The sequence below is a fragment of the Aptenodytes patagonicus genome, chromosome 1 (genome assembly GCF_965638725.1).
Source record: "Aptenodytes patagonicus chromosome 1, bAptPat1.pri.cur, whole genome shotgun sequence".
NCBI classification, from domain to species: domain Eukaryota; kingdom Metazoa; phylum Chordata; class Aves; order Sphenisciformes; family Spheniscidae; genus Aptenodytes; species Aptenodytes patagonicus.
Genome location: NC_134949.1, coordinates 219264588 through 219279854, shown reverse-complemented (window position 1 = coordinate 219279854; position 15267 = coordinate 219264588). Strand labels below are relative to the sequence as shown.

The 15267-nt window shown below is 38.7% G+C and overlaps 1 protein-coding gene across 1 annotated transcript in view; it reads left to right on the top strand.

Annotated features, from left to right (window-relative positions):
* The window catches only part of TMEM135 (transmembrane protein 135), a 195682-nt gene that overhangs the window by 39915 nt on the left and 140500 nt on the right, over nucleotides 1-15267 (top strand). The window contains exon 4 of the mRNA XM_076328343.1: nucleotides 2167-2200. Coding sequence (XP_076184458.1) covers nucleotides 2167-2200 — 34 coding nt within the window. The remainder of the gene's footprint in view (nucleotides 1-2166; nucleotides 2201-15267) is intronic.

The following is a 15267-nucleotide window of genomic DNA, read 5'->3' as shown; positions in this document are numbered from 1 at the left end:
AAGAAACATGAAATACCCAGTATTTTTCCCCACGAGAACAAATGAAAATAAAATTTACAGTACAAAGAACTGTATCGGCTGACAATTTGCTAATCAGAAGGGTCAGGACACCAATATTATTTTATCATCTGAGCTAATCGGCTGAAAGACTAGATGATTGTTTACAGACCAGCCTGAGAGTTGAATTCATTTATTACATGAGGTGAATTTTCACCCCTTCCTGGTCAGAAACATCATGCAGTATTTTGATGCTTTATTACAAGTTGTAGAGGTGTCTCTGCTTTAACATTTACAGACCCTATTCCCTATCTGTTGTCTTTTTGTTTCTTGTGTGCCTCATCCTCACCAAAGCTTTAGATTCAGGCTTTTTTCCCTTAGGTTTCTGTGCTAGAGTCTTGTTTCTAATACCTGGCACAGAGCGGTACGAGGTGGAGAAGGTATACAAAGAGCAGATTTGTAACTCTGCTTTTTTAAAACAAAACAAAACTGATTTTGCTAGTTAAAGTTCTGAACTTGAGCCAAATTTGAATCTTCCCTGTGAATAAAGAGCAACTTGTGGAACTCAGGATGGTGCATCATTGCTTCCCGCAAATTCAACGTGATGTGAAAGCACTGAAGCTTGTAAGTGGAATGTACCCCTGTATCTTAGATATCTGCTGTGAAAAACCTTGATCTGGATGCGTAACTTGGCAAAGTTATAAACACCTAAACATGGGGTCAGAAAATACTGAATAAACTTTTTTTTCGGATGGTTGAAGCCTGGGAACTATGCAATAGGAATTTCTCTGTTTCCTGCTACCTGTGATTTTGATTTGCTTGCTTATTCAACTGATGTGATAGCAGGATATGTTCAGTTAACATACCATTCTCTTAAGCACTCTATGAATGCTTGAAAACTTAGTCTCATGACAAAATGGAACATACAAGCCTGGGTTGGACCTTCTGTTATTCATGTAGTAGCAATATAAAAAAATCCTGAATGATGTGAAGACAAAGGTGAGATCAGGTTATAAACTCAGTTCCATACTGAGAAACTTTAATGGTTAAACATGTGGTGCCTTCTATGTTATTTTGAAGTTTTGTGTGTAACAGCAGTGGGGACAATAAGAAAAACCCCAAATATTACAAGGCTGACAGTAAAATCAAGAACAACACCATTCCAATAAGAAATACTGAAACTGAATTTTCCAACCTTTGCCCATAGTCTCTAAGCTAATATTTGCATACGAGGAGGAAGGAACGAGGGCAAAGCAAATCTGCAGTGGTAAGGCTTTCCACTTTCTCAAGGTCGATGGTGACTTGCGAATGATGTACAGAAAATAACTGTTTTTTTTCATCTGGACCCTTCAGTGACATCTAAGACAGTCTGATACTGGAGCAGCTCACATCTGCATAGTCAAGAGTTCAGTTTTGGTCTTGTGCTGCAGTAGCATCAGCAAAAGTGTGAGAGCGCGAGCTCAAGTTTACACTTACGCTATCTGAACAGCAGTGTGAGCTATGGGCTGAGACATAGGGACAGATCCGAAAATAGAAGGGGAGAAAAAGAAAAAAAAAAAATAGATAAAGGTTAGAAAAGAAAACGGTGGCAGCTGTGCCAGGGCGCTGTTGGCATTGTGACTCTCAACTAGAAAAGGCAGGGCATGCTGGTTTGAGCCAAGATGTCTGCATCATCGGTCTCAGTAGAAAACACTTTTCATGATAATATAAGCAGAAGGGCTAAGGCACCTTGAGTCACATAGCACTGATCGCAAAACAGAAGCTTACTCACAAGCATTTTTCTGTAAATCCACAGTTTAACATAGGCTTTGGCCACAGTTCGTATGCTTATGTTACCAGCTCGTGTGTAGGCTTTTATTTTGTGATAAGTGCTGTGTAATTCGAGGTGCCCTGCCCCTTCATGAAGGCTTCAGGACTTGTGCAGTAGCAAGTTGCTGTATATAACTTGGTTCATGTAATTCCTCACCGCTTTGGATACCGTGCTATCAAGGTGCTATTTTTGGTTTCTTATGTATTTTTCTGTAGGGTGGTAATGATTCATCCTTCATCAATAATCTGTTTTTTTTAAACTCTCTTCTCTAATAAAATATTATTAATGCTTAAAGTGTTTTTCTTCAGTGTGCAAAAAATGTTCAATTTATTCACTAATTTTATCATTTCTGTTTATAGGAGAGGTCTCCTCACAATTTACATGGCCAATCAAGTAAGTAGTCCTTTATTTCAAGAATAAAAATACGTCAGATCCATTGGAAATGTATCTTGTTTAAAATGGATGCTGAGATTCATTGCCTTTTTAATGCTTCCAGGATTTTTCTTTTTCTTTAAGAATTATGTGTTAATAGGTAAATAAAATTATCTTAAGAGCAAATTGTGACCATAGGTCTTTTGGAAGTAGCTGTAAAGCAGAGACTGAAATGTATTTCATTGTGCTATGCTCAAAATTTCTTGTGTCATAGCCCCAGGAAAATGGGTGGTTTTATATATCCCCTCCATAGTAGAATGGCATCTGGTACTTTTAATGTTCATTATTTTGCGGACGAGTAATCCAACACCATATACTTTAGTTTCATAATTGTTTCTCAAACTGATATCAAATATTGCACGTGCAAACATTTTTACCACATGGTTGTATAGATTTAATTTTTTTGTGTGTCATTTTGCTTATAATCTCATTCAAATACATAACAGTAGTGAATTTATCTAAATGACGCTTTATGCATTAACTTTTTCTAAATATGTAATACTTCTGTTACATGATCATAGTCCTTTAGAACTGATTTTATTATGCCAAAAGAATTATCTGAGGTTTTTATACAACTCAGTTTGAGTTGTGTAAAGAGTCACGGAAACTACAAGAAAAGGAAACAACCTAAGAGTTGTGTCCAGACTACCGTAACAATTTGCTGGGGCCTCAACAGAGTCGTGCAAGTGTGGAACTCTTTGATGATGATGAAAAGATTCATGAGTAAAAGTGAGGAGACAAAGGCAATGTATTGCAGTACAGATTAGGGTGATAAAAATGATACCTTCTCTTCCATCCTTGTGAAGTCATTGATGGTGACTCTTGTAATTCTGAAGATTTTGGGAGGGGGGCTTTTAGAAGGAGGTGACATCATTTGTTTGCTAGCAGGTAAATATCCTGGAAACTCCCTATATGTGTTTGCCAAACCCATTACAAACTTCTCCCTCAAATTCTCCTGTTTAACAATTTATTTTAGACAGAAATTGTTTCTTGGGCTATTCTGTGTTCATATACTGCCTGTCATTACAGACAGACTCATGAGTGGAGCTTACAGACTTCAGAAGAGAAGAAATTAATTCTTGCCATTAATTTTATTATTGTCAAGTACCATTTTAACTTTTATAGCTGCTTGACTTGGATAGCTCATACAGTATCCTTCAGGATTTCTTTTCTTTGTAAAGTTTTTTTTCCTAATTTGAAAAGATGAAAAATCCCTTTCCTGAAATTTAATTAATTAGATGTTCAGACCCCTCAATAACATGTGGGAACAAAGTTGGATTCCTACAAGGATATATTAACCTTGAAAGATTTGAAGTTTTCCTTGAATTCAAAAGAGCAACTGTGTAGAAACTCCTCGTTCAGGAAACATAGGTTATAAAAATGGTGATAATTAGTTGGGCATGTCATTGGGGATGGACTTTTCAAGAGAAGGGTGAAATAGGTGTGCTTAATTAGCAGCACCTCTGAGTATCCCAATTCTCCCAAAGCTATCGTCATGTTCACGGCTCTTAAGCTGTGATGCCACACAGTTCACATGATGTTGGATGGTGTTATAAGGGAAAAGCCAACTGATGCAGTTATGTTTTATTGATGCCATTCGATGTGATGGATATTCTCTTCAGCATAGTGGTTTATTTTAGTCACAAATATTTGGTGAACTTAGGGCTACCAGGGTTTGCTTCGTAAACTGCCCTTGATCATGACATACTTACCTTGTTGGCAAGCTGTGTGTAATCACTGTAAATGTTTCCCTGTTTGTGTTGCTTGTCTTTGGTTTAGACCTTTATATGCTGTGATAAGATTCACTTAGAAATTTACTAAGCCTTTAAGACATTTATTCCTGTCATCTTTAGATTGCGGCATGCCCCATTCTGAAAGCTGGCAAATTTTAAACATTAGCGATGGCAGGTAGATTGTGAAATTACACTGCATTTCTTACATTCTGTAAAACTAGTGTCAGGACCTATTAAGATTGAACTAAATGTGTTCCTTTGTTTTGTTTCATGTTTTGCTAAACTGTGTTTTGCAGCCTGAGCAATAATAATTGAGGTTTTTTCTGTGATTCTTCATGTGTGCCTTTGCCCGCTTAGACAGACAGGAGGTAATTGTAATTAGGTTTATTGGTTATTATAAGCAATTATCATGACTGTTGCTGCAGTGAATTTTTATAGCCATATTAGGGCTTTTAAATCAGAAAATTTTACTTCTATTGTCCTGTTGGCAACGTGTGACAACTTGTCGTCAGAAATGAATTTACTTAGTGAATAGGGGAAAGGTGTGTTAAAGTCTTTATGCATGGCTGCTGTTTCTCAGTTCAGTGAGTGAAATGCAGTACAACATGGAAGGCAGTGGGTCTAAGGACTCTTGTTCTAAAGGTGACATTTTTATTGATACTTAATCTGGAGCTACTAGAAACATACGAGTAAGTGTCCTGGCTAATTTTAAATAAGTCAGTGATTATAGATTTATGTGAACCCGAACTCCCCAGTTACATTTCCTTGCTGCTTACACAATAAAATGACAGATTAGAAATAAGCTGTTTAGGTTATATATGCTCTATGGAAAAAATCGAATAAAAATGCTTTCTTAGGGTAGCCTTCTGCTAAATTGAAACTATACAACAATGCACTTTGGAGCTTGGATTTTCTTTTTTTTTTTTTTTTTTTCCTTTTTTTAAGATAAGAACTAGAAATAAGTATAGGAGTGAAGGATCTGTAGTATTAATTTTGATATGCAGAGTCTAAAATCAATTTCTGAGCTTCTTGCTGGATGTCAGTTGAAGTTTTTAGAAGTAAACTAATATGCCTGAGCCCTAACATTGTTGAACGTGTGGGTTTGGGAATTTTTAACTAGTTACAGTCTGAGACCTGACGTTTCTGTAATACCCCGGAGTCAAGTAGCAGTAGTCAGTGCTGTGGACTACACAGAAGCACGGAGCCTTTCAAGTTCTATTTTGGATTGCACATGTTAAAGTCAAGAAATTTCTAGGATCCTAAGAGATGCATTGGTAGTGAACATATGAGATGATCCTTCATGGATTATTTGAGATCAAAAGGAACCCCAAGATTCCAACAAAAGGTGGAAAGTGAAATGTAATCTCTTCAGTTATTTTTATCTGGAAAAGTAGGCAATATTGATGACTGCCCATGAGTAAGACGTATATCTTATGTTTCAAAACAGTTATGGCGTACTTCATTGTGAACAGCTCAACAGTTGAGTTGTTGCTTTTAAGTTGAAGAAACCGAGTCTTTGGATTACGAATTTTTTTGTGTTGCAAACAAAACAAACAAAGGCTGCCTTCAGTATGCGAGACAGGAAGACACTAATCTGGACTAGGGCAAATTTGATATGAAACTTTTGAGAAACAAAAATTTAGGAAAATTGATACGTTGTCATTGAAATGCTACACCAAAGAGGCAGTTATCCTAGCATATGCTGAACTACAAAATGTGTTTTTTTCCTTTATCAGAAAAAAAGGGAAGTTTCTTCATGTGCTATGTTTGAAATGCAAACTGTGCATCACTATATCAAAGGATTTCTTCGTTTTATACTATGACTTCTAATGTATGCTGTTGTACTTACAAAATTGGAAATGTTAATATTAACAAGTTGCTCTTGAGGGTCACCGGTTAAACGATGTAAAGCTCAAGCATAAGATAAGGCAGCTGGATGCAACAGGGAGAGTGATGCTGTTGAGGACTGGTTCTTGAGTGTGATGGGAGGAAGAGGTGTAGGAATCTGGCCCAGCTGTAGAGAGAGCATTAGGGAGTGGAAAGGTATAAATTTGAAAAATAGGACAAGAAAGATAGGAAGAAAAGGAGGCGGAGAAGTACAATCTAAAGATGAGAAATGAGAATTTATTGTGGCAAGAGACATGAAGGGTCTGGAGTTGGACTGACGTAGTGGCAATTGGTTTGTGGGAGTGTTACAGATAGAACAAGTGGAAGAAAGATGAGAAAACGTAGAGTCTATTCTAGTTTAAGCAGTGAGCAGATGATAAAGAAAATGGTGCATTTGTGGGGAAAGGAAAGGATGAATTTTGTTGCAATTAGTATGAAGAGAAATTTAGCAAGAGCCCAGAAAGAGAGACAGAGAGAGAGGGTATAATTGAAGTCCTGGATGTGGGAGTTGGAGAAATTGTTGTCAGCAATTGCATCTGGATAAAGTTTACACAGAAATAGGAAGATCCCGTGTTTTATTTATCGCTATGCTGATGTTAGGTCATCAGTGCATCTGCCATTTATGAAGTATTATACATAGGTCCTCATATACCAAGGAGGAGCTACTGTTTTAAAGTAAGAAATATACAGCCATGCTTGTCATCAGTAGTATGAAAGCAAAGTATGGGAGGAAGGGTACATTTTCCCAGATGCAGTGCAATGTGGTGATCATACATTAAAGACCAGTGATAATGAATAGAAATGCTGAGAGGACAGTCAAGCGTGTAAGAAGAGTGCAGTAAGGGAAGACCTTCAAAATTTTGTACATCCAAACTTGTGATGTTTTTTTGGAAAACCTCTGAGAGCTGCTGTGACCATGTTCACTTTAACAGCCTGCTAATGAAGCTGAGAGCCTGCTTACCTCGTTGCTGTTCCTTTCAGACGTACCAGCTCCTTCCCTTCCCTGTGTCTCCTATTTCAGAAATACTTTTTTCATTTGTATTTCAAGTCCAATTAAGAAATAGTTACAGTTACTAAGAAATACTGTTCACATTAAACAAATACTGAATTGAACGAGTTGATCAAAGGCATTCCAGTGGGTGATGCTCTGCTTCTGTATACGATAGAGAACAAGTAATACAGCTGAGCACAAAGTTTATTGCAGTTTTAAAGTAGTCCAAGCAGTTTCACAGTTGAATTATTTTTCAGTTGCATAAATAGACTAAATCTGGGTTCATTTTGGCTGTATGTTTGTTTATTCCAACCAGTCAATGTGAAGGCCGCATGTAAGTTGTGCTCTTAAAGCTTGAAATATTTGGTTTAGGAGCATGCAAAAATGCTGAAGCACAGACTTAAAAAGAAATCCCTCAGGATCTAATGGAGAAATGTGTATCTAGTGCTCTTCAGTCAGCTTTAACTCCAGATATTTGTATGTTTTTTTACAGGATGGAAGTCATCGTGATTCAAAATATCACTAAATCTTCATGCTTTGCAATATTTTAAAAAAATCAAAGCCGTTAGCCTAATTTAAGATACATGGCACATGCAGGCAGCAAAGTAGATACCAAGCTTGGCAGAGATCATAGAATCATAGAATCATAGAATCATTGAGGTTGGAAAAGACCTCTAAGATCATCGAGTCCAACCGTCAACCCAACACCACCATGCCCACTAAACCATGTCCCTAAGCGCCTCATCTACACGTCTTTTAAAAACCTATGGCACAATATAAAACATGGTTCAAATGTTTGAGGCCAAGGGCCCTCCAATATCACTTTCCATATACACTAAATTTGTTGTTATTGTTTCATGCTTTGTGGGGGTGATACGTGGAGGGATGAAAGAAAGAGGAGTGAGACTTGCTACGGCAAGAGAAAAAGCAACAACAGAAATCCACTTTTAAGCTGTGCTTTTGCTGGTCCTGTAGTTTTAAGTTTTTGCTAAAGGCAAACTGGTAATACTGTAAAGGAAGGTACTTGCACGCAAGAAGCGCTCTGACACTGAGCATTCCTGAGTGATTTTTCTCACCAGCTTATCAAGTGCTTTCTGTACAAAATTGCCAGTGTGTCTGAGTTGTTACGGATGTTTCAAGAAACACCTTGTGCCAGTCGCAATTAAATGCGGGAGGATACTATGAATAATACAGGTTGAAGGTTTGTGGGGGTTTTTTTTTGGGTTTGGTTTTTTTTTGAGTAATGTGCTGTTTGACTATAAAATCATGTTTCTGTCATTTGCATACGTTGCAGCTCTGAGAAATTATCACCTAGGCCTGTTACATGCTATAAAACATTGTGTACCATTTCAGAAGTATCCTTTAAAATAAAAAAAAAAGTTCATGATTGTCACTTCTTCATTGATAATTCTGTGAAATAATAGGTATTTAACATGTCCCATTTGTTTTGGCAAACCATTATATTTGGTTACACAGTTTGTTTATTGTAACACAAGAAAATGTTTTGTTTAAACTTACTAAACTGACATTTTATAAACAAGGCACCGACCGGCTCCTTTTCTTCTCCATTGGGAACAATTCAGTTTTAGTCAAAAGATGGAGACAATCCAGAATGAAGGAGGGCAGATGGATTTACTTTTACTCAATACATATTTTAAAGTTTTTAGAAGCGCTGGGTTCTAGTAAAATGGATTTGACCACTCCTCCCTTTTCTTTTTAGATAATTAAAATTTTGTTGTGTGCTTTCATGTGATTCCTAGTATTAATATTACACAAGGACTGCTGGGACAGGGGAGCTTACCTATTCTTTTAGCATATTAGCTGAGATAGGAATACCTGGGATTTTTTTTTTAGTTTTCTAACATTTCAGAAGTAATCTCTGTAACTGCAAGTGCATCAAGTAAAGGCTTGAGACACTTGTCTCCCAGGGTGCTAGCGGTCCTTCTGCCACCATCTCTTCCTTGCTTTGTCACTGTTACCTGCGCCCCTCTTCTGGGGTGACAGTGGCTTTGGTTACAGCAGCAGCTGGCAGGGACCATGTGTATTTATTCTCTAATGGTGTCCAGAGTAGATACCCCTTTCATTCCTTGCGTTGTCACCTTTTGAGTCTATAGTGTGTCAGTTGAAGTAAAACCATTGCTTAGTTCCTTCTTGCGGGCTAGCTTTGTTCTTAGAATAGTAAGTCGTCTTATTTTCTCTGTTTTATAAGTTGTTGTTAGAACAGCGCAAGTACTTTGATATTTGGTTTAGATTGGACACTAGGAAAAATTTCTTCACCAAAAGGGTTGTCAAGCATTGGAACAGGCTGCCCAGGGAAGTGGTTGAGTCACTTGCTAACAAGAAACAAGTCTTCTCTGGTATCAATTTAGACCTTTATATCAACTCACTAGTGTTTTCCCTGAGGCTACAGTTCTAATATATGCTTCCTTCTTAACACATCTCAAGTCTGAAGCTCAGCTGAGGGTCCTGAATCCCCACTTCTAATAGTGGCATTTTTGCTACTGTTTTTGTCCACATTGTAACCTGGGATTTTGTGAAGAGCTGTTTGCTTCTGCTTCTATCGGGTCATGCGATGTTCCTGGACAAGTCCTGCCTTTTGTTGCAGAATGGTATTTTTCTACTATTTTATCATCTGGATTTAGGAGGAGAGCCTCTTCCGTAGCTTCTGCTTCTTTACTGCCTGGATCTTCTTGGAAAAATGAGGTAGAAAACAAAGAACTTGCATCTTTTCCATTTCATAGAAGGCATACTCAGATGGAACTCATCCGACATTTGTTCTATGGCCTTCACATAATTTACTCTGTCTCATGGTTTAAAGCCAGGCAAAGTCAGCCCCTGGTTCTCAGAATAACACTTGGGGTATGGCTGGTGTCACAGCATGGACAGTCAAGCATCACAAATGCACTTTTTGACAATGACAGAGGACTTGAATGTAATCTGGTTTACCAAACTCAGGAGAAAGAACCAAGGTTGATGGGTTTTTATCCTTTAGATTTTAAAAAGCAAATCTCAAAGAAGAAAGCTAATCATGTTAGACTTGAAGACAGTGTGCTTGAGTGAGAAATGTGGGGTTTTTGTTATATAATTTCAATAGGCAATCGTTAATACTCTATAATTAAATGGTAATGAAATACAGCTTTCTCAGCCACCAATGGCACTTAGATTATTTTGTAAAATAAAGCCTCAAAATAAGAAGTTGTCTTTCAGAAACATCTCAAAGGAAGGAAAAAAAATCCTAATGAAACAGAAGGCTTACGGAGTCAAAGATCTGCATAACTAGAATGTACTCGTTACTCATTATGGTCTCTTTTTCGTTTGGTTTGCACTCTGACAGGTAGAATCAATAATTGAGAACTAGCTCTTATTAATTTTAAGCTCTTCTAATGCTCCTTCTGTGACCAGGTGACCCGCCTAGTGGATGAGGGAAAGGCTGTGGATGTGGTCTACCTGGACTTCAGTAAAGCCTTTGACACCGTCTCCCACAGCATTCTCCTCGAGAAGCTGGCGGCTCACGGCTTAGACAGGTGGACTCTGCGCTGGGTCAAAAACTGGCTGGACGGCCGGGCCCAGAGAGTTGTGGTGAATGGAGTTCAATGCAGTTGGCGGCTGGTCACGAGCGGTGTTCCCCAGGGCTCAGTTTTGGGGCCGGTCTTGTTCAATATCTTTATCGATGATCTGGACGAGGGGATCGAGTGCTCCCTCAGTAAGTTTGCAGACAACACCAAGTTGGGCAGGAGTGTTGATCTGCTCGAGGGTAGGAAGGCTCTGCAGAGGGACCTGGACAGGCTGGATGGATGGGCCCAGGCCAACTGTATGAGGTTCAACAAGGCCAAGTGCCGGGTCCTGCACTTCGGCCACAACAACCCCATGCAACGCTACAGGCTTGGGGAAGAGTGGCTGGAAAGCTGCCCAGCAGAGAAGGACCTGGGGGTGCTGGTCGACAGCCGGCTGAACATGAGCTGGCAGTGTGCCCAGGCGGCCAAGAAGGCCAATGGCATCCTGGCCTGGATCAGAAATAGTGTGGCCAGCAGGAGTAGGGAAGTGATCGTGCCCCTGTACTCGGCCCTGGTGAGGCCGCACCTCGAATACTGTGTTCAGTTTTGGGCCCCTCACTCCAAGAAGGACGTTGAGGTGCTGGAGCGTGTCCAGAGAAGGGCAACGAGGCTGGTGAGGGGTCTGGAGAACAAGTCTGATGAGGAGCGGCTGAGGGAACTGGGGTTGTTTAGCCTGGAGAAGAGGAGGCTGAGGGGAGACCTCATCGCTCTCTACATCTCCCTGAAAGGAGGTTGTAGCGAGGTGGGTGTCGGTCTCTTCTCCCAAGTAACAAGCGATAGGACAAGAGGAAATGGCCTCAAGTTGCGGCAGGGGAGGTTTAGATTGGACGTGAGGAAAAATTTCTTTACTGAAAGAGTGGTGAAACATTGGAACAGGCTGCCCAGGGAAGTGGTGGAGTCCCCATCCCTGGAGGTATTTAAAAGACGAGTAGATGAGGCGCTTAGGGACATGGTTTAGTGGGCATGGTGGTGTTGGGTTGACGGCTGGACTCGATGATCTTAGAGGTCTTTTCCAACCTTAATGATTCTATGATTCTGTGATTATTTTCTGTAATACCTAGGTATGTATATGCATGTGTTTGCAAAAATAATTAAAAAACTTCAGCTTAGAAATAATTAAAACTAACTAAACCCAGTTTTGATCAAGAATGTGGAAAAGAAAGCTAATTTTCTCTTCTCAGAAGACTTGTAACTGTTCTTAACCTCATCGTACTTCTGCTTTTGTCTCATTCTCTCAGCATCCCCAGGGTACAGAACAGTTAATACCGTGTGCCAGTTGTGGACTGGAGTGGTAAAGTAAAGGAAATGTAAATGTAGTAGCAAAAAGCCAAAATGGTTTCTATTAAGATGTTAATAAAGTTAAGGTAGACTACTTGAAAAGGAGCAAATTTTTCTGAGTAGTTTGGAAGTTCCTCAAAAGAAATGAGTACTTTTTGATGCCTGACAGTAGTGTTCAGATCTGTTCCAAAGGCACCTAAGCAGAAGAAAAATTTTACCCTTTCACAGAATCATTGAGTTTATTGTGTGCAGGGAAGTGTATTGTATGATCAACATTTCCAAACTCCTTGCTTAGAAATTAAATGCAGATGTTTTCAAATAATCAAGACTTGGGCATGTTTTATTCTAGTCGATAAATGCTCAAGACACTTTCCAAAAATTTTATTTTGGAATTCAGAATTAGATGCCATAAATGGGTAAGCTATATACTTTGCACATATCATGTTCTGTGGGATAGGCAGTTTGGCAACTGAAACAGGCAATATTGAAATAAATTGCTACTTTTAAATATAAACATTACATAAAAATCATATGAGGAGGGAAATAAGCTGAAGTCTTACTTTCTTTTGAATAGAGCATAATGTAGACTGATTAACAGAATACATAATCAAATTATGGTTAATTCATGGCACTCTGTGATGATTTTAAAAGGTTGAAACTTAAGGTCATTGTCACTACCCCCACCCTAAATCTTTAAAAGGCAGGTTTTAAAATTAGGAGTCGTGAACTTAAACATTGCTGATGTCTTCACTTTTAAGTAATACAGTAATAAAGTTAGATCCTGGCAGCTGGCGTTCTTGTGGATTGACATGGCTAATTGGCTTTGGCATCTTAGCCTCAGGAAACTTCATCCATCACTGCAGAGCAGGACGTTTGGCAAGAGTCAGAGAAAACATTTAATACTTTGTCTCTTACTTTCTATGCAAAGCTGCTCTGCATTTTTGAACTTTCCAGTGTATCTCGTTAGAAGCTCGATGTAATACTTACTTTTATGCTCCTTTAATGTGATCTTTTACAGTGAATAGCTACTTGTTTGACTTTCTAGAATTAGCAAAAATGTCAATATTGCAAATCAATTTTGAAATTTACCTCTCGGATAAAGCTTATAGCTTATGCAGAATTTTCTATCAGAAATAGACTAAGTGCTAAAGAAAGCTAGTTGACTTTTATAGTTAACTCTTTGCTAGTTAGTAATTGAGATGAAAGTAATGCTTCAGGTTCTGAAGAGCTCTCAGACACCCATCTCTAGTGCATATAGTATTTCTGATTGCGAGGATTGCTGTGGCCAATGATTTGATCGATGGATGGGTCAAGAGCGAGTTCAAGACTTCCCAGCAGGTGAAATCCCAGTAGTGTTTCAAGAAAGTTGTGGGTTTTCCTGGTGGAAGGAAAGGATTTCAGGGGTCTTCTGGAGGAGGCTTGTGAGAGCAAGAGTCTTCTGCTCTTCCTGCTTCACAACAATCTCAGCAGTCCTCTTCCCTTCTCTCAGATCTTTACATTGTCAGGCAGTCACATTTTCCTCCTGAAACCTTCAAGAAACGCAGGTATTATCCTCCTCTCTCAGCAGCAGTCCCTGTTACGTGGCAGTTTCTGCTGCCCTCTTGAGCTTCCGAGTTTGTGAGATTTGGGAAGAAGGGGAGATGGGTCTACTCTGGGAGAAGCTGGGGGGAGGAAATGCAATCTGAGGGCTGAAGAAGTTGAGGTGGGACCTTAAACAAAAGTAATCCTTTCTCTTTATGTGATAATGTAGGTGTAGAAATGGAAACTTCTTGGGAAGGGAGGGATTTTTTTTCCATTTCCAGCAATATTTGCCATTTGCATCTTCACCTCTGCTTCAGAACAATGCTCAGGGTCCAGGTGCTGCTGGCAGGAGGGAAATGTCCCAGGTGTTCAGCGACATGGGTAAAATGGTGCTGCAGGCTCATCACTCCTTCCCTTGCCCCAAACCCTGAAGTCCTCTGCTGGAGCTTGAAAGTGGATATCCTACTGTCCGTGGGAGTGGTGCACAACAAGACAGTATTTGAGGCAGTGGGCTGTTAACGTATCTGCTTTATCAAATGGCGAGCTGAGGCATAAAGAATGAAGGAAAGGTGTTCTTGAGCTGGGTTCTCTGCAAACTCTTGATGTTTTGGGGAACAGTTGTAATGACCTATTGTCAGATACCAGATTTACCAAGAACACATAAAATTTAATTGGCTTGCTCTTGTTGGAGCACAAAGGAAATGGGCAAAGGCGTTTGTGTGTAGTCAAAGATATAGAGGTCGGTGGATCAGCAGAACTGCTGAGTACATTGGCTAAAATCTGTAAATACCCACTTTAACTATGTCTCTCTACTGCCTTTTAACAAAACTGGGAAATTTTAATGTATAGAATTTTGGAATCTTTATTTTTTGAGGTTTTGGCAGTCCTACTTAAAAATCTTCCAGTTATTGTGCTGATGATAGTTGTTGTCAAGCTGTTTCTTTACGGTTTCTGGGATCGATAAACTATTATGAAAACTAGTCTTGGAGTACTGATTTCATTTTATAGAAGAAGAAAACTTCAGTTCTGTGTTGAAAATATGCAGAATGAAAGCATTTCTAAGAAGAATACGGTTTACAAAGTTTAAGTTTATCCTGCTGGTTTGTGATTTTTTTTTTTTTAACACAATGTTACTCTTAGCATAGAACTGGCTGGTGGAATGAGTGTGCATTGTTTCTGATTAATTACATTATATTTATATTATATATAATTATATTCTATTTAATTATTATTTTCTGTGCTCCAAATGTTTCAGTTGAAATTAAATCCTTCATGCTTTTAATGGCCTATATCCAATCCTAGTATATTAGTGCCAGTTCTAGTCTGATATTGTTCCTGATGTCATTTATAGGATAATGATAATTAAACAGAGCAGTAGTTTCAGCCCAGAAATAATTTTGCTCCTTTAAAAACTCTAAGCTGTCAAAATAAAAGTCAATCGTGTGTTTGCAGTGCTTAAATACTAGTTCCACAGAAAGTTTGGGAGCAAAAAAAGTTTGGTCTAAAAATTATAAACAGCTTTTTCTGTACAAAAGTGAGTTGTTTTGGAAAATATTACAGTTAGCTTCTCCTTTTTCACAGTTTCTGTGATGCAAAACAAAAACTGTACCTTCACACATACAGTCTGAAATAATAATTGTTTTTATATTTTTCACTTCCACATTTTGAAGAAGTATTTTCTGTGTTAAAAAGTGTGTCTCATGGCTATGTATAAAAATGATTTCAAAAGTCTTACTGTAAATAAGTAAATATTTTTACTTACGTTTATAATCAGATATAATGGATGTGCTGGTGTACAGCTATAACCTTGTGTAAACTGGCAAATGTTAACACGTGGCTCTTTAAGTTCTTTACATGATGCTGTTACAGGATACATAGATTTTTAAACAGTGCTGAGACTAAGTTTTTTAATTGTGTAAACAGTCACTGGTTTGGCATTCAGGGGGAGGTGGTTCATTTGAAATCTTGTCTCTGTGATATGCTCCTTATGCCTCTAATAAGGTTAGAAAAGCGGAGGAGGACAACTTCTAGCACAGCTTGTAAATGTCAGTTTGGATGGAATAC